The sequence below is a fragment of the Stegastes partitus genome, unplaced genomic scaffold (genome assembly GCF_000690725.1).
Source record: "Stegastes partitus isolate 25-593 unplaced genomic scaffold, Stegastes_partitus-1.0.2 Scaffold1467, whole genome shotgun sequence".
Taxonomy (NCBI): domain Eukaryota; kingdom Metazoa; phylum Chordata; class Actinopteri; family Pomacentridae; genus Stegastes; species Stegastes partitus.
In genome coordinates, this window is record NW_007579198.1 from 45,200 (window position 1) to 64,100 (window position 18,901).

The window sequence follows — 18,901 nt, forward strand, 5'->3', positions numbered from 1 at the left end:
TGCTCTCCAGAAAACCTTACTTAGACTTTTTAAGACTTAATTTCTCCAGTATTTTTTAGTTTTTCTGGTGAGTTGATTCATTTCTCATTTCATTTCATTACTCATTTCATTGCGTAGTTGACTTTGTATTAACCTGCTTATGACAAACAAACAAATCTGAATCAGACTCGAGAGCACTGCGGGGGTTTAGCTAGAAAACAGGCCCCATGACTTCTGACCAGAGGACAACCACCAACTGGGGACCAACTAGGTGATCAGTGTATCAGTGACTTTGCAAGTAACACCAGCGCAAGACCAATGAAAAGTACTGTAGTATTGGTAGATTGTAGGAAAATACTGTAGATTCGCTGCAGTAACTGGTAGTGCCACCAGATGGAGCCTCTTGCTGTCTAATACCGTAGAGAGACATTAGGTACTTGATTACTAACTGATATTGCTACCTATTTTAAGCAAATTATTCAAATTTACAACCCCTAACAGCAGATGTAAACACAGGATTGGGCTGGCACTCTTGCGGATACCGATGAGGACCAAAGGACGGAGCTCAGGACGTCCCTAACTGTCTAAATTGCCGCTCCACACGTTGCTCACCGATGGACACTTTGTTGTCGGCTGTGTTGTTGCTGAAACCAGCGCCGGACACCGTCAGCATGGTTCCTCCCATTAAAGACCCAGACGACGGGGAGATGCTGTGGACCTCCAGGATGTATTCGATGGTCGCGTTCACGCCGTTGCTACGACAGGAAAAACACTCATAATAAGTCCAAGACTGACTCTTGTGAGTTAATATTTAGATATTAATATCAGCTGCAATGTTTTATTATAAATAACCAATAAATAACCACAATGGGACAGTTTTAAGGGGAACTTAAGCTGCTACAGGACGCTAAGTTCTTTCTTTCACCACTGGAGGAAATGACAAAAAGGTTACTAATTTTTCAAACAGCTTTTGCTTTGAAACCATTCGCTGTGTTGCCTGACTTTAAAAAAATACTAATTTAACTTGTTTTATTTGTTTTCTGTATTAGACATGGGTCATTGTGTTGTTGTTGTTTTTTAACCATAGACAAGCCATTGTTGTGCTGTTTTAATACAGGTATAGGACTTTATATTGCTATGAAAAATGAGTCTAAACACTGATACTACTGATACTAATTATAATATTATTATTATATTGCAGGACTCGTAGCATTCTAAGTTTACTGGAGCACAGAATCTAAGTTTTTTTTTCACCATGGAAGAAAAGAAATGACAAAAATTTAAGTACTTTATGTAAATATCTTTCATTTTTTTAGTCATTTGTTATGTTTTCTGACTTTTTTCTCTCTTTTTTTTAGGTTAATTTAGCGTTTGGATTATTGTTTTTGTTGTCTGTATTAGATATGACTCGTTGTGTCAAGAGCTGGATTTTGGTTTATTAATGTTAGAAAATCTAAATTGTAGGATGTTATTGATGATATCTGATGATATTTGGACTTTGTAAGTTCACTGAGGCACAGTATCTACAATTTTTTGTACCACTGAAGAAAATAAATAACAAAAATCAAACTAATTTATGTGAACATCTTTTTTTTATTCATTTGTTGTGTTTTCTGGCTTTTTTTTTGTGGTTAATTTAGCTTTTGGATTGTTGGGTTTTTTGTCTGTATTAGATATGAGCCATTGTGTTTAGAGTTTAATTTTGGTTTATTAATATTAAAAAGTCTCAACTGTAGGATGTCACTGATGATATTTTGACTTTGCAACTTCACTGAGGCACAATGTCTAAGTTTTTTTTTTCTCCACTACTAAAGATATAAAAAAAGAAATAAACAAGAAAAACTAACTTGTGTAAATATCTGTTTTTCCTCCATTTTGTCTTTTTTGTTGTGTTTTCTGACTTTTCGGATTAATTTGATTTTTAATTTTGTCTGAGTCGTTTTGTTTCCTGTTGCTTATATTTGAAAATCTAAATCACTGGACATTTTTCATGATGTACGGTTTCGGATAAAAGCTCTTATACCCAACCTGCACACGACACAAACCCCACTGAACAAAACAGTCGGAGCCACCATGACGACTCCATCATTTGTCCGTGTGGGTTTCTACCTGGTCTGGGGGTATCCGTTGTTGCCGACCTGTACGTCCACCTTGTGCAGCCCCGGCGGCAGCACAGGCAGCAGACAGGTGATGCTGGTCTCCGTCCACTGCACGGTGACGCACTCCTCCCCGCCCACCAACACCACGCTGCTATTGTCTCGGCCTCCGAGGTTCGAACCCTGGATGGTGAGAACTCTGCGTCCTGCACAAAGGAAGACAAAGAAAACATCCTGTCACTCGAGGAGCTTCTGTCTGTCGAGGTAAAAGATAATTAGCGCTTGTCACCCTCTTAGTTCTTGTACAGTTCTTTGAAAGGCCCTGCAGGTTTTCTCACTGTATAATTACGCAGCGTCCTCACGTTGTCAAGGTTCAAAAGGTAAAAACAGAGTAAACCTGCAAATCCACATTACGAGACTCCAGAACAAGACAAGAGTGACGACGAAAGGTTTCCAGACTCTGTTTTTAGCTCCTGGTGACAGTCGGAGTGAACTTGGACAACAAAAGATGAAAGTGGGACACCATGCAGGCACGCTACACTGAAGCATTTCAGGTGATGTAAGCCGCTTTAAACCACCTGCCTGGTGTGGACGACGCCTCATTATCAAAAACAAACCCCTGACACCGGCTAGAAAAGCAGGAAATGTGACAGTTTTGTGCCGTCGTCACTGTGCCTAGAAGGTGTGAAGCAGAATACTGTACGTTGCGTGACGTGCACAAAGAAAAGACTTTAAGTTTCCATCATGCAAGACGTCTCCAGAGTGAAGGCTGTCAGCAAAGTATGTTATGGTGCTGAATAAAGCTTCGCAGTTCGTAACGACAGATGACCTGCATATATATTCACATTAAAATGATTCAATATGACTGTCATCTGTAATATTTTAGCCCATTTTTACTTTCAGACTGGTCAAACGCCAATTCTCATTGTCTTATAACATTAAAATGTTGCAGACGATTAGTCCTGTTTCCATCGGTGTCTCACGTTAAAGCGGCTGGATGCAGGTCAGGCAGGAAGAGGCAGGACAAGAAATTACAAAAGGCTAAAAAAATTAAGATAACTTCAAGTTTCGGGGGTTGTTTTTGAGAGGCGACCACATGGCACCATTCCTCGCTGCCCTTCACCGGCTACCTGTAGGTTTTAGGATTGATTTTAAGATTTTTACTGCTTGTCTTTAAAGCCAGGAATTAAGAATTCCCTGATGAGCCTGAATGCAGCCTGAGATCCACTGTTGGGGCCCTTCTGAAGTCCCGTTTGGCCTCTAAAGGCGACCAAACCTTCACACTTTGAGCCCCCAAAGTCTGGAAAGTCCGCTTTTCCTCTTTTCTTAAAACTCACTTTTATTGTTTGGTCTTTTTGCAACTGATGCTTCTATTTGTACGATTTTACTGCCTTCTTATTCGCCCTCACTGTTTGTCATTTTTATTGTTTTCTCTTATTTGTTAAAGCACTTTGTGACTGTGTGTTCTGAAAGGTGCTGTACCAACAAAGTTATTGTCATCATATTACGCTGCATCATCCCCATTTGTTGGAGGATTATGACTCCTGTTGTTCAGAGCGACTTTTTGTCAGAGAAGCTGCGTCCCCGTTGGTGTTTGTTGTCCTACAGAAAGTCTAGAAGCATGTAAACGTCTGATCCGCTGCACAGAGAAAGCTGTAATGCCGGTTTGAGGAGAGCATATCAGTTTATCATTATTAATACTTACATATAAACTTCTTTTCTGGCTCCTGCTTCATTGCTTTTTGTCCCAAAACTACAAACATCAGGTGATTTTTGTGCAAAAGAAGCTCAAAATATTTAAAAAAAGCTCCTTCATGCACTTAATTTGAGATTTAACTTTAAAACCTTTGTGCACCTCGAAGTCAGACACGATGATGAACTAAAAGATCCACCTGTAACGACACAATCAGTGCTTTTGCTTTCACCTGTCTGCAGATGTTTTTTAAAATAGCATCCTTATTAAGTATCTTAACTTGTGAATACTGATCCTGAAACATATAAAAGCCTTCCAGCAGTCACTAATGGACCCAATGTGCTCTGTAGCTTCATCATGTTGGAGACAAACCCTCGGTGAAACACAATGAATAAACTTCTATTATTTTCCCAAACAAAAGGAAACAAAGCCCGTATGTTTCGTATCCGCTGCATTTGGACGGATTAGATTCCTTTAACCTTTACGGACAAAACCCATTAAACCTGATTCTCCATTTAACTGAATCAAAGGAGCTTTATTTGTTTATGATCCGACCTCACGAGGACCCTAAACGCATGAACCGACGTTATTGAAAAGCCTCATTTGGAGTCGAGTTAGAATAAAAACCCCGACCGACCGGTCACGGTGCTGCGCTGGGGACTCAGGCCGGAGATCTGAGGCGTGGCGTTGCCGTCGAAGGTGAAGGAGCCGCCGGCCGACTGACTCGCGTTTCCCACCGACACTGTGACGGTTTGTGATCCTGCAGCTCCCTGAAACAACAAACACAAGCAGGTTTTATTGAAGCTAAAGAGACACGCAGGAAAATAAAAACGTGTTCTTAAAAGAAGAAAACGACAATTAAAAGACGATCGTTTGATGCTGCAGCTCGACTCAGACTTGGATTTTTATTTATTTTTTAATTTATTTGATGTGTTTCAGGCGTGTCGCAGAAAAGAGAAAATAAAACCCACAAAATAATCAGAATCAGAATCAGAATCAGAATCAGAATCAGCTTTAATGGCCAAGTACGTACACAACATACAGGAATGTGGTGTCGGCTGTTGGTGTCGGCCAAGAATGAGCAAGGAGAATAATAGAAGTAGGAAAATAAAGAATAAAAATAAAATAACTATGGAAAGAAAGAAATAAAATAAATAATAATAGTAATAAATAAAATAAGATAACAAATATACACAAGAAAAACTAAACAAAACAAAAAAGCAGAACTCAAAAAAAGAATTAGGAGGATAGAATTAAGTTATTAACGCTCTCATTTCCTACTTTTTGCTTCAAACGTTATATTTATGCACCTCTTTAGAGCATATTTACTGCTCATTATATTTTCCAAACAGTCTTCTTTTCATGTTTTCCTACTTTTCATGTCAAAAGGGTTTTCAAAATTTGAATTTCCTGTTAAAGCTCTTCTTCCTGCATCAACTAAACAAAGCTCTATCGAAAAAAAATGAATAAAATATGTACTTGCTGCCCTAAAATGACTCATTCTTATGAATGTAATAATAATTTTGCTCATAGTTTCACTACAAATAGGTTGCTCTGTTTAAAATTAACGCTGCACAGTGAAACAAATTCCCTGCAACAAGATGCACAATCAGTGAAACTCTATTGTGTGGCCTTTAATTTGAAAGTCTAGCAGCATTTTAGCAGAAATACTTCAACGTCTGCACTTTATTTTGGAGATTTTCCGTTCTGGCATTCACTTCCTGAGCAGCTTCGTCACAGAGCTTCATCAATAACGAAGAACTATTCACCAATCGATCTTCTCGTGACGTTCATTCACAAAGCGTCCAGACTTCTTGCGCTCATCGTTTAAATCTTGCAGCTACAACATCAGCAGCTGATGCAGCCACAAAAGGCATCTTTTAAACTGACTGAACTGCTCTCAAGCCAGAAGCCTTCATTCCCCAACGCGACTGTTTTTATCAGACCTGTCCGAGCTCTGCTGATTGTGTGTAATAAAGAAAACTCCAGTGCTTTAAGTTGTTAGATGACATTTGTCCACTCACTGCCGGTGTTCTGCATTTCAGCTCCGTGTCGGTGACGTGAACCAGCGAACACTCGCCGCCGCCAACGCTGACCGAAGAGTTCTGGCCGAAGCCGAAGCCGCTCACGGTCAGCAGAGTTCCTCCTGAGAAAAAAAAGTAAAAGAAAATAGTTGTTAAACTTTCTGATGGACTCCTTAAGAGCGTTTTGAAGCTCCCGTTGATGGCAGGATTATTGCGTTGCTGGCAGGCGATACAGAGTCCTGCAGACTAAAACCACCAGACACAACAACAGTTTTTATCCCACTGAACAGCTGAGCCACTCCACTTCCAATTTGCACTACTGTACATTTACCTTTTCTACTAGATGTGTAAATTCTTGTATATATTTGTCTTATTATCTTATTTTATTTTTTATTAATATTTATTGCATTTTATTCTTTTCTTTCTGTAGTTATTTTACTTTGTTTTATTTTTTAATTTTCCTATTTCTGTTATTCGTGCAAATTCCCAGGGCGACACCAACAGCCGACACCACATTACTTGTATGTTGTGTACGTACTTAAAGCCATTAAAGCTGATTCTGATTTAATTTTGTGATAAAGCAGAACTCTGAGCAGGTTTTTAGTTTTGTTCACTGTGGGCTACATTTTTCTTTGCAACATTAAGTCCTGCTAGAAACGAAGAGAACTCAGAAATGTCTTCTGTGCAGCAGAACAAAGTTGGAATGTCATAAATCAAACGAGCCCACAGTGAGGAAAATGTCACAAAAAAAAGTTCTTTACTTTTTAATTTATATCAGTAAAGTTCTGTATAAACAGAACCTGCAGTTCAGCAGAAAAGCTACAGACTCAAATGATTCACGGCTGAATTTTTTTTGCATTTTTCTGTTATAATGATTCATTTTTGGCAACATTTTTAAACCATACATGTAGAATAAAGGGGTTTTCATAAAATATCAAGATTTTAAGCTCAGATCTGAAGTTTTCTGATGCAACGTGTGCAACAAATCTTCCTGTTTTTACACTTTCTGGCTCCGATAAACGACTTTTAACACACTTTTAAACCAGATTTATCCATGTTTTACCTGCGAGGCTTCCAGACGTCGGGGAGAAGGAGGAGACGATGAGCTGGTAGGTGAACCTCAGGACGTCTCCTCCAGGGTGGCGGGCGTCTCCCAGGGAGGGAAAGTTCACCCACACTGGGTAGCTTCCGGCGCTGGAGCTGCTCAGCCTGCACACCTGAGAGGAAGCTGCAACACAACATCTGGTTCGTCACACATACGTCTTGTGCCGCTTCGACAACCGACCAGAGTTCACGTCTAAAGACTCACCGGTGACCTGCTCGACGCGGCACTTTGCTTTTCCCACCGTGATGGAGGCGTTCTCGCTGCTGAAGCCGGTTCCGGTGATGGTCAGGAGAGTCCCGAGGCCATCAGAGCCTGGAAAAGACAAATATTATATTTAATTAGGTTGTATTTACATTACAGGAGGTGCTGTAGATTTAAGGTTTTTTTTTTAATCTGTAAACTAAACAATCTCCACATCAATGCTGGTGCCAAAACTGACATTTCCTACAAAATTTATAAAAATCTGAAAATGGCTCCACATGCATCTCATTATTCTAACACGTGTCCTTGCTTCCATCACTCCTCCTCATGTCTTAGCAAGTATGTTTGAGGTGGGATCCACCAGGGTTCTCTTTACTGTCATTTATAGATCTATTATTTTTTCCTGTATTTAAATGAGAGAAAAAACAAAAACCCCCAAAAACAAACTTATTTTTCCAAAATGTTGCTGCTATTTGAAAGAAAAATATGTAAATTAATTATTGAAAAATTATGAATATTTTTAAAAACTTATATCTACATATTTTACAGATAATATCAAATAAAAAAAAAAAAATAAAATCAAATACAAAATGGAAAAAAAAAAAAAAAAACAAAAACAAAACAAAAAAGAACCATAACTAAAACAAATCAAACAAAAAAAAAAAAAAAAAAAATTGTCCAATTCGAAATCATAAAAATAAAATTACACCTTTTTCGTTTTTACCTTTATTATTATTTGAATGAACAATTCTTTATATGAAGGACTCAAACATGCAAAACATTTTGTTATATATAGTTTTTATTATTATTGTAGTTTGTAGTTTAGGTTTTGTAATTATTTGGACCCAACAACAAAAATGACATAAAATACGACTCTAGCCGACTGCTGGACGTAATACGGCATTAGTATTATTGAAGACTATTATTAATGATGGAGACTGACCTAAATAATTAAAATATAAGTCAGTAAAAGGTATTTATAAAGTGCTTTTCACAGACAGAAGGTCACAAAGTGCTTTACAAAGGCGATGTGAAAATACAGGAAAAAATTACTACCTGGGTTAAAAGTGCAAAAAACTGCACAATACTTACACAACATACAACAATAAAGCAAATCCTGCGAGATTTGTTGCCTTTTTTTAAATTAAAATTTGTATTAAAATGCTCATTGAAAGTGAAATTGTTTTGGAACCGCACCTTGAGTCGGGCTGATTCCCGTCAGAACCGGAGTTCTCTCGTCTCTCCACTCAAAGCTGCAGTTTCCAGAACACTTGGAGGGAATCCCGTTGATCAAAACCTGCACCTGAGAGACGGCAGACACAACAATCAATCAATCAATCAATCAATCAATCAATCAATCAATCAAAGTTTATGCACATAGCCCTTTACCACAGCCCAGAGGGTGACCGAAGGGCTTCACAGTAAAAACAAGACAGTAACTTAACAGCAATAGAATAACGACGACTCTGCGGACTGGGAAAACCATCAGCGTGTCGGCTTGTAACAGTGATGGAGGAAACCTGCCAACACACTAAATCCTGCCCGCGGGCGCGAAATAAGGCGTCGACAGAAATAGCAACTGGCTCCGCAGGATTCATTAAGAACCGTCAGCAGCTATTCACACACGGATTTGACGCTGAAACCTAAAACCTTGGCGTCCTCGAGGCGTTTTGAATCTCTGCCGTACCTGCGGTTTGGTTTCCCAGCTGCGGAAGAAATCTCCGGACAGGCCTCGAATCAGCAGTCCGCCTTTTTCGACCTCTTTGACTGAAATGACGACGTTTTCGCCGACGACCGACGAGCTGTCGACCTGAAGAGAGAGAGAAAAAAATCACAGATGTTTCCTTTAATCAGAAACAACATTTATCATATATTTACTTTATCTTTATTATTATTTGCATGTTTGTTTGTTTTTGGATGAAGCTCTGCGACAAGCATCAGCTCCAAAGCTTGACAACAGAATTCCTTTTCCAATAAAATGCTCCTCATTTAGTGATTTTGTTTTTTCATGTTTTCACTGGATCTCTGCTGCTCTTAATGCTTTTAATACTTCATTTTTATTCCATATTTATTTCTTTACAAATAGATCTTACAAGTAGCCGACCTATCATTGCCTGTTTTAGTATTTTATTGTATTTAATTATGTTTTAAAATGAGAATTTTACCAGTTTCATCCCGTCTTGATGTTTTTGCAGCGTCGTTGCTGCCTGTCAGACAACATGCGGTGTTTTAAAAGTGCTATATGAATAAATCTGATTTGATTTGACTGAATACAGTGAAAAAAATAAAGGTTTTCCATCAGTAAGTAAAAAAAAAAAAAAGATGCGACAGCTGAAATAGCAGCAGATTCATACTCCGAACCTTCCACAAATTAGAAATAAAAAAGATAAAACAATAAATAAAATGATAGAATTTAGATTTTCATGATTATGAATAAAAAAGTTTTTTAAAAATATCTTTCAAACTCTTTAATAAACCGTCTGTTTTGGATTTACATCGAGGTAGGTGATGACGAGCTTTAATTAAGTCGCCAATTAATGATTAAAAATAGATTATATTAAACATAAACACAAACATCTGACAAACACTTATTAATATGATTCTGATTATGGATCTCCCGTCTCCTAATTCGTCGCTGAAGCTTTAATATCGTTTGTGTTTCCAGCCTCTAATTCTGTGTCCTGGATGAGTTTTCTGCAGAATCTTTCCTCATTAGCTCTGAGTGTACATGAACATTGGTGGGTCCAGACCTTCATCAGAGGCTGAGCTCCGCCCTTCGTCAGCCACTTGATCCTCCACTTCGGCTGTCTGCAGGTTCCCTTGTCGGTGACGCTGACCTGCCCGATGCCCTCGATTCCCTCCAGAGCGTACTTCAGCTCGTCCTCGCCGATGTCCATGGACAGACCTGAGGACAGACATCGTGTCACTTCCTCATGACGACCGGAGGACAAAGCTGGTCTGAGATCTGATCCAGTTTAAAACCTCCTGAGCGGCTCATCAGGACCCCGATTACATCAAACATGTCTGACAGAGTTTTAATCGTAGTTATGATAAATTAATGTGTTTTTTTAAACTGTAGCTTTTTAAACAATTCGCACGTTTTCCATGTTTTAAGTATAGAAGTGATATCTACATCATATCTGGTAAAAACCAAGAAAAAAATATTATTTACACATTAAATGGAAAATTAAACTGTAAATAAAATCCACATTAAAATCAGTATTTTCATAAATTCCTTTTAACTGTAAAATTACACTTTTTGTTGTTGTATTTAAATCAGGAAACAGTATTGATATGTTACAGATATTTACTATCTTTAATATCTCAGTTATTTTCACCGTTTCATACCGTTTTTGAATATTTCTGTTTTGTTTTTTTTTTTACATATTTTTTCTGGCAACCTTCTTTGTTTTGGGAAATTACGCTGATTGTAAACAAACAAACAAACAAAACAGTTATACGATCAAAAAAAAATATTTTCACAAATAGTATTTCGTTTACTTTAGTTTTTTCTCTTTGTTTTTACAGTAGTTGACCACAGAATCAAACTGTTTCACTGCATTTAAAACTGTTTAAAATATCATTATTTTACAAATAGGTACTTTTTAAAAACTGGGTTTGTTTGATTGTTTGTTTGTTTGTTTTGATCATTACAGGACATTTTAATGTATTTTTTCAGAAGCCCCTATTTGCAGATTTAGGCTGTAAATGTGTCCATTACTGTCTGTCTGCTTCTGTCTTGTGTGAAACTACAACAATTTTTTTTTCACTATTATTATAAAGACATTCAAAATTGCTTGTTTATTTTTTCTTATTATTATTATTATGATCAATACACATCTAACTAGTGTATAAAAATTCTAATGATAATAAAGATGTGCTGCATTTGATTTGTATGAAAGCTGCTGAACAAATAAAGCCTGAATGACTGATTGGCTATTTTTTGGGGCACCAGCGCTGCATCCTGGGCTTTGCTCTGCCCAGAACAACCCGGAGTGTTTTCACGTCCTTACAGCAGGAATAAACATCAGTAAACTTCACAGATGTTCTTTGTTGTGTTACGTGATGCGCCTGGCAGCTATTTACACATCAACAATCAACAGTCATTGTCCTGCTTCACAAAGCCGACATTCTCCGAGTCGCTGCTCCAGTTTTCTGCTCTTTTGTCTTTGTTTTCGGCAGCGAGCTTCTCCTGCGCTGCATTCATTCTGGGTAATTATTAACCTGTCATCCGTACAATAGAACTACTGTCGTGCCAGTGAGCGATCGGTTGAAAGCCACCAGGATTAATGATGCTACCTGTGGGGCTCGGTTATGAAACAACGCTGACCTCGGCCCGACCCGACCCACCTTCGACTCGGTCTCCGTAAATCTCCACACCGAAGGTTCCGCTCAGCGGTGGGGAGGCTCTGTGAGGACGACGGATGCTGACCTTGGCTCCTCCCGCCTCGAAGTCGGCCGAGTCCTCGCTGCTGTTGGACGTCTGTGGACGAGAAAAAAGTTTTGATGTTGAGAGCCGAGTTTATGAACAGAAACGAGCCTTTAATTAGACCAACGAGCCCTAAACGGAAGGAAAGTCAAGTTCAAACTGCTTTCTTCTTTCTTTATTTTTAGAAGGTTGATATTTATATTTGATTATTTGTATTTACACTCTTATTTTTGTTTATACTTGGTTGTCAGAAGTCTTTATTTATGGCATTTTTCTTTTGTCGAAAGCCGAGACTTCCGACTTATCTTGTCTTTCACTTGTATTTTTCTCATTTTTTCTTGTCTTTGACTTTTCTTTTCTCATCGTTTCTCATCTTTTTCTCATCTTTTACCTTTGTCTTATCTTTTTAAAACATTTTCTCATCTTCGTTCATCTTTTCTTATCATGTCCCATCCTTTTCTCAACTTTTTGTCATCTTCTACTCGTATTTTTTCTCATCTTTTCTTGTCTTTTTCTTTTATCTCTGAAATTTGGTAGTGCGTATGGAAACCTGTGCATAACGACAATAATAAAGGATTCTGATTCATTTAACTCAAGGAAATTCCTTTATATTGAAGCTCTTATTTTGGTAAATATAAGGTCTGGACACATCCTCTTGTTTTGTTTTTTTCCTAAACAGTCTTGCCTCTGCAGATATTTCATCATAAACCTGCACATTTTCTACATCAACCTTCGTTTCTTGGGGAGAAAACACACTTTTTATTTTTAAATAGTTTTGTAGATATATTTTCATATCTGTGTGGGAGAGATTGTGGAAATATCAGAAGCACGACGGTCGGATGCTGTATGAGACAGAAAACCAGAAAAATGCTAAATATATCATTACAGTACCGTATTGTTTGCACTGAATTAATATTAACACACCGAGATGTGAACTAATCAATGCAACCACGAGTTTATGAGTAATTAAAACGAGACTAACGGGTGACTAGATGGATGCAAAGCTGCACGCAGGTTGAAACTATGAATACATTTGATGAAATTCGACGTTATTTTTTTCCTCACTCCAAGACAGCCGTTTAATTTGACATCCGTTCGCCACAAAAAAAACTTTTGCATGATCTCGTGTTTGTCACAGCGTGATACAGTCAAGTTATTATACACTTTTCTTTTCTCAAGTTTTGCAAACAACAGGAAGAAACTGACGAAACTGGTTTATCTTGAGGATAAAACACAGTAAAAACCAAATTAATCAATGTCATATATGCAGTTCAGTGCAGCCATAGAGGAGACTCGACCACTTACTGCTTTTACGTCTGTTTTGTGGCATTTTTGGTGCTTTTATTGTTGTATCGAGTTGTGTTTGTTCTTTTTTCTTTCTACTGCAGCTGACTGGCTTTGCCTTGTAATATTCTCTTCCTCTTTTTAAAAAGTTGCCGTACAAATAGAGTAGTGACGCACGATATTAAAATTTCTGGCCGATACCGATAACCGATATTACCAATATTCAATTTTTGTTCACACCAAACAATGACTACAAGTAAGCACTGTGAGAGCGTGGAAACTATTCAGAAGAAGCCCAAATTAGACCACATAGTCTTCTTTATTACAAAAGTAAAACATATTTTAACATATTTAAGGTTCAAGTCCAGGATTATTTAAGTAAAAACATCTGTGAAATACCAGCGAGATCAAATGTAAAGACGAAGGCGTTGATGTTCGACAATCATCAGGCCGATTCATGGGAAAAAACACGACTATCGCGCCCCTAAAACAAAGCTATAATCATCATGACTACAGGAATAAATGACTTGGTTACCTGCAGGAAGCCGACTTCCAGCAGCGGGAACCCAAACGCGCATTCTGCAGGCCTGGCTTTGATCTCGTAGCTGAACCGTGAGGCGTTCGATGCCTTTTTGCTCACAGAGATCATCTCGAAGGAGCTCTTAAAAGGAGGAGGCCTCCTCTTCTGGACAACAGCTGGAAGAAACAAGAAAAAAGTAAAACAAACAAACTTATTCGTCAGAAAACACGTGCTCAGGCTTTTATTTACACATCAGCACTGGATTTGCTTGGATTGCTGCAAAAATGTTGCCTTTCTGTAGAAATAAAAGTCTGATTGAACCAGCGATCAGCTTTGATAACAGAAACCACGCTGCTCTGTACCGTTTACGTCTCTCGTGGTGGGCGTCTTCCCGATGTAGACAGCGTCCACGTAGAAGTCTGCCCTGGACTCGTCTTTGTGGAGGTGAAGCGACAGCAGACTGTAGCTGCTGCCGAAGAATTCAGTCTGCAGCGAGCTCTGCAGGTCCAAGCACTTGTAGCTCCACCTGGGAACAAACCGTCAAGCTGACGTTTACTGAGCAGCACATATGTGATGAATGAACACGTCTGTCTGTGGACGGTACTGACTCTGGGCCTTCGTCGAACACGGTGCTGATCTTGGCCGTCTCCGTTCTGGTGACGCCGCTGCTGTTGCGGTACGTGAACTTCACCTGAACGACGTCCTCCAGCGCCCCCATGTAGGCGAAGCACAGCTGTGAGGAAACAGAAGGGTTTTAAATCAAATGACGCCGGCGTTACTCTCAGTAGATGATTCTGCTGACTTTAAAACACATAGTCCTGAATGCAGGATTAGAACTGTTTCATCATCACAGGCAACTAAACTTGTGACATCTTGTCTTTTCTTTTTTTCATCTTTTCAAATTTTTTAAAACTGTTTTTCTCATCTTATCTTTCTTATCTTTTTTTTTTTAATCTATTCTCATGTTTCTCCTATATTTTCTTATCTTTGCTCATCTTTTTCTCATCTTGTTTATCTTTTACTTAAATGTTCTTATCATGTCTCACTTTTTTCATCTTTTTCTTATCTTTTACTTGTATTTTTCTCATCTTTTCTCAGCTTGTTTATGTTTTTCTCAACTTTTCTCATGTTTTTTTCATCTTTTTCTCATTTTTTAAAATCTTTTTACTTGTATTTTTCTCATCTTTTCTCAGCTTGTTTATGTTTTTCTCAACTTTTCTCATGTTTTTTCATCTTTTTCTCATTTTTAAAAATCTTTTTCTGGTGTTTTACTTGTATTTTTCTCATCTTTTCTTCTCGTTGTCTTTTCTCATTTCTCATCTTTTTCTCATCTTGTTGATCTTTTTCTCAACTTTTCTGATCATGTCTCACAATTTTCTCATCTTTTTTTATCTCTCTTATCTTTTTCTCATCTCTTATTTTTGTCTTATCTTTTTAAAAATCTTTCTTATCATTTCTCATCTTTTCAAAATTATTTTTTTCTTCTTTTTCTCATCTTATTAAAATATTGTCTCATCATTTTTCATCTTTTTCTCGTCTTTTCTTATCTTATTCGGAGTCCAATGAACCAGAAATACAAATTGTGAAACACACTGTGCTGGTAATTCAGCACATTTTACATACTATATATTGGGACATGCTAAATATTTTTCTGTCATACTATATAGTTTGATCATATAGATACTGGAACAAATATATATTCCCAGACTGGGTCCAATCACGACCAAAACGGTATTAATTTACAACATGAATAGTAGTAAAGGAGCTGTGTGTTGTACCGTGGGGTGTTTGTCCAGTGAAACCGGTCCGTAGGTTTTTCCCGACTCTTTCTTGTAGCTTTCCATGAACAGAATTTCGGCGTTCTTCAGCGACGACGAACCGCAGAAACCAGAGTTTTTCACCAGAGTGCCTTTTTCATCACCGTTGAACTGGGGAGGGCAAAAAATATTTAAAAAATGCGAAAAAAAATACAATCCAACATCAAATTCTGCACAGATTTGAAGCGTGAGACAACAACTTTTGAAAAATGTAGAAAATATTGCAACGTATCACGTGTGACTGTTGACCAAATCCCAGCTTAAATTTGTGATGTTGTCACTTTATTCTACATGCTTTATTTAAAATTGTGCTAAAAATAACACACATAAAAAACAATTTGCACAAAGCAGATTCTGCAAAAAACAAAAAATTCTGTGTTCTTTGGTCCAACTGTGAAGCCATTAGTCACTCAGCTGCGACCAACAGCGACTAAAAATAAATTCAGAGAGTTTTTGAAAGTTTTCCATCTTTGTGTGGCTACCTGAAAAACTGTTGATTCCATTTTTTGTAAATTAAACTTTAATTTTCTGTTATTTATGATTAATGGCATGATAAACTCAGCATAGAAGTGCCTCTAACAGTCTCACAGTAAAAGATTTTTCTTTTTTTTTTTCGTCGTTACTCACCTGAGACACGTTGTCTTCAAAGTCGTGGAAGTATTTGACGTCGCCTCCTTCGCTGGGTCGGATCTCGTCGGGACACTCGGCCTTCATCATGTCCTCCAGAGCCGACTGCACCTGATGATCGCACAAGAAAAGGATTTTGTGTTTCTATGTGGAAGCTGCAGGATTTGCATGAAAATAAACAATAAAAACAAACTACTTTAAGTCTTTAATTTAAGGCATTTGCAGGACTGGTTTGTCAGATTAAAACATGCCTGTATCATGAGATTACAACTTTTCAAATTAAGAGCATTTACAGTTATGTGTATATATATATATTAGGTTTTTTTTTGTCAAACAGTAGATCTAAACATTCCTGGATAACAACAATAATTAGATTTTAGCATTAAAAATATCATTTGGGTCAAAGATCTTCTACATTCTGGTGTATTAACCATCACAGAGACAAGAGATGATTTTACTCGTGCTGTTAATGTAGAATATAAACCTGACACTGGGTGGCGCTCTAATAAATATGTTATGGGATTTTGTGCGTCACAGACCTCCGACTCGGTTGCGTTGACGGCGATGGGTTTCGTCGGGATTCCCGCCCACAGCAGCGTGAAGGTCTCCATGTTGCTTTGCCCCTTGGTTTCCTCGGCAACGATGATGTTGGTGTCGTTGGTGAAAACCTCCGAGTGAAGAAGGTCGAAGTCGCCTGCAAGGACAAAAGAGCAAATTTAAACCCAGGTGCAGTGACTCCACAGTTCTACATAAAGTTACTGTCCTGTGCATTTTTATTGTGTTGTTTTGCATCTTCAGAGCATCACTCTCTTCTCACCTCTGTCAGAGTTGAAGGTGACGGTGTAGTGGGAACCCTGACCGTCGTCCTGTTTGGCCACCCGGACGCTGTCGGGTCTGATGGACCACAAGCTGTTCAGAGCAGCTTCCATCACGCCCGCCGAGGCGCCGACGGGAATCGGAGCTGACGGAGACACAGATGACAAACTTTATAGAGCGCAGTGTCACCAAATGAGATTCTGGCTTCTGAATTCTTACCCGTCTTGGCGTCGCCGTAGCTCAGCCTGAAGAAGGTGTTTCCGCAGAGGTGGCTTTGGCAGCTGCTGCTGACGCTCAGCTTCTGCACCTCCTGGACCGCAGCGGTTCTGCTGGGCCACGAGTCGAAGGAAACCACCTGGGAAATAAAGAGCAGGAAAAATGAACAGAGATTTGACTCGTTAAACAGAAAGAGGAGACTGTGAAAGAGGTTTGTTTTTATCATGAGCTACTGCTGTTTCACCGCCTCCGTGCTTCAGGTACATCAGCTAAATCTAAGCCCAAAATTGTATTTGATCAAAGTCATGCTTTATTTAAAAACTGGCTAAAAATAAACTATTTGCATTGAACAGATCCTGTAAAAAACAGAAAAATTCTGCCCTCCTTGATGCAACCGTGAAATCTTTCATAACTCATATATGACCAACAGTCTTGTTTAAAAAAAAAAAAAAAAAGGAAAAATCCTACATTTGTGGACTGAACTGGACAAAGCTGCAGGCAAAGAAGACAAATAAGGGAATCAGTTAGAAATAGAAATAATAAAACAATACATAGGATCGCCTTTTTTCCCATCATTGGTAACACTCGTGGGAGTAAAGTATTTAACATGGCGATTCCAGGTTCCTTTAATTGTTGTTGAATAAACAATCAAAGCTGGTTGTTTTTTCGTCTTTCTTTTTGATTATCATTATTATTGTTATTTTTTTGAATTATCCTTAATGCACAGAAGGTGTTTCTGAGTTCTCTGTGCTTCTAGTCGTGGTTGTGCTGTTTCCATAGAGGTGCAGGACTTGAGAAATGAGTCCACAGTGAAGAAAAATGTGACATAAAAAGGCTTGAAAATTACTGACATTTTGAAATTTGTTTCATGCAGTCTGCAGCTCAGCCAAAAAGTCACATCAAAAAGAATCACAAACGGTTAGCGATTGCGCCACAAAGTGTAAATGTAATGTTTTTTCACAAGACCGTGGGGCAAATTATGTATTTTTGGCACATTATTAATTAGGGAATGTAGAATAACATCATTTTAATGGAATGTCGTAATTGTAGGCTGATATTTGGTTAAGTTTTCAGTTCGTTATTGATGAAAATTCGATGATTCTTTCTGTTTTTAAAAGTGTAATTTTGCCTTTGTTTAAAAAATTTTTTGTATAAAGACAACACAGCTTTCAAACCTGTTAGTGGGTTTCTGGGATGTATTCATCACGCTAAAGCTACTGGTTAGCATCCGGTTACCTGCTCCTCGTCGAACACGTCGTAGTCGGCCACGATCTGCTGAACTTCGTTGACGGCGTCGTCCGTCTGCTCCTCCGTGAAGGAACTTTCCTCTCGGTAGAGGGCGATGTTGACTCGAGCTTTGCCGCCGTAGTCCTGCTGCAGGACTTCGATGTAGTAGCTGCAGAAAACCAGATTTATAGACATCGTGTGTTTAGCGTCTGTGCTGCGGCGTGAATCAACGATTCGCAGGCGAACACAGTCGTACTTACAATTTTCCTTCCTCGAGAGCCATTACATCTGACTTTTGCGACTTCATTGTTTTAAAGTTGCTGGCATAATGTGGCTGGTAGGCAACTTTAACCTGAAGTAGAACAAAAAACTGTTAGCGTGATTTCTGTCCGTGTTTCCCCCAACAATACGTGTTATTTCCTGCACTTTCTTCTCACCTTGTCCTCTGGCCGGCTGGAGTTGCTCAGGTAAAGGTCACATCGGTCGTCACAGCCGAGGTAGATGGTGTAGTTGCCGCTGGTCGGAGGAACCAGGAAGCCTCTGCTCCGAGTGGTGAAGTAATCCAGCTCCAGAGAGAAGACTTGGGGCAGCGAGTCGACCGGCTGCTGCCAGTATCCGGGTGTGGACTCGTTGTAGCTCCAGATGTCGCTCAGGTAACGGGGCCTTGTTTGGTTCCACACCTCCATCTTCAAGCCTCTGCCGCCTACGTCCAAAAGGAAATTATTACAAATGAATCAATAAGTCAACTGGCGGGGAAATGAAACAGCATCAAATTGATGATCCAGAAATAGTTTCATTAATTTTCAAGCAATTGTCCCTCGACTGTCTCTATCTTGTAACTCTTTCAGGGGAGTCATAGGTGGTCTT

The 18,901-nt window shown here is 38.7% G+C and overlaps 1 protein-coding gene across 1 annotated transcript in view; it reads right to left on the reverse strand.

Moving 5' to 3' along the window:
* Positions 1-18,901, reverse strand: part of pkhd1l1.1 (PKHD1 like 1, tandem duplicate 1) — a 62,218-nt gene that overhangs the window by 35,417 nt on the left and 7,900 nt on the right. The window contains exons 13-33 of the mRNA XM_008299813.1: positions 18,472-18,737; positions 18,295-18,386; positions 18,044-18,203; positions 16,811-16,946; positions 16,593-16,736; positions 16,315-16,469; positions 15,776-15,886; positions 15,110-15,259; positions 13,940-14,064; positions 13,694-13,857; positions 13,347-13,507; positions 11,449-11,581; positions 9,849-10,003; positions 8,786-8,908; positions 8,296-8,401; positions 7,102-7,209; positions 6,856-7,020; positions 5,793-5,914; positions 4,406-4,538; positions 2,089-2,281; positions 592-734 (exon numbers count right to left, since the gene is read on the reverse strand). Coding sequence (XP_008298035.1) covers positions 592-734; positions 2,089-2,281; positions 4,406-4,538; positions 5,793-5,914; positions 6,856-7,020; positions 7,102-7,209; positions 8,296-8,401; positions 8,786-8,908; positions 9,849-10,003; positions 11,449-11,581; positions 13,347-13,507; positions 13,694-13,857; positions 13,940-14,064; positions 15,110-15,259; positions 15,776-15,886; positions 16,315-16,469; positions 16,593-16,736; positions 16,811-16,946; positions 18,044-18,203; positions 18,295-18,386; positions 18,472-18,737 — 3,045 coding nt within the window. The remainder of the gene's footprint in view (positions 1-591; positions 735-2,088; positions 2,282-4,405; positions 4,539-5,792; positions 5,915-6,855; positions 7,021-7,101; positions 7,210-8,295; positions 8,402-8,785; positions 8,909-9,848; positions 10,004-11,448; positions 11,582-13,346; positions 13,508-13,693; positions 13,858-13,939; positions 14,065-15,109; positions 15,260-15,775; positions 15,887-16,314; positions 16,470-16,592; positions 16,737-16,810; positions 16,947-18,043; positions 18,204-18,294; positions 18,387-18,471; positions 18,738-18,901) is intronic.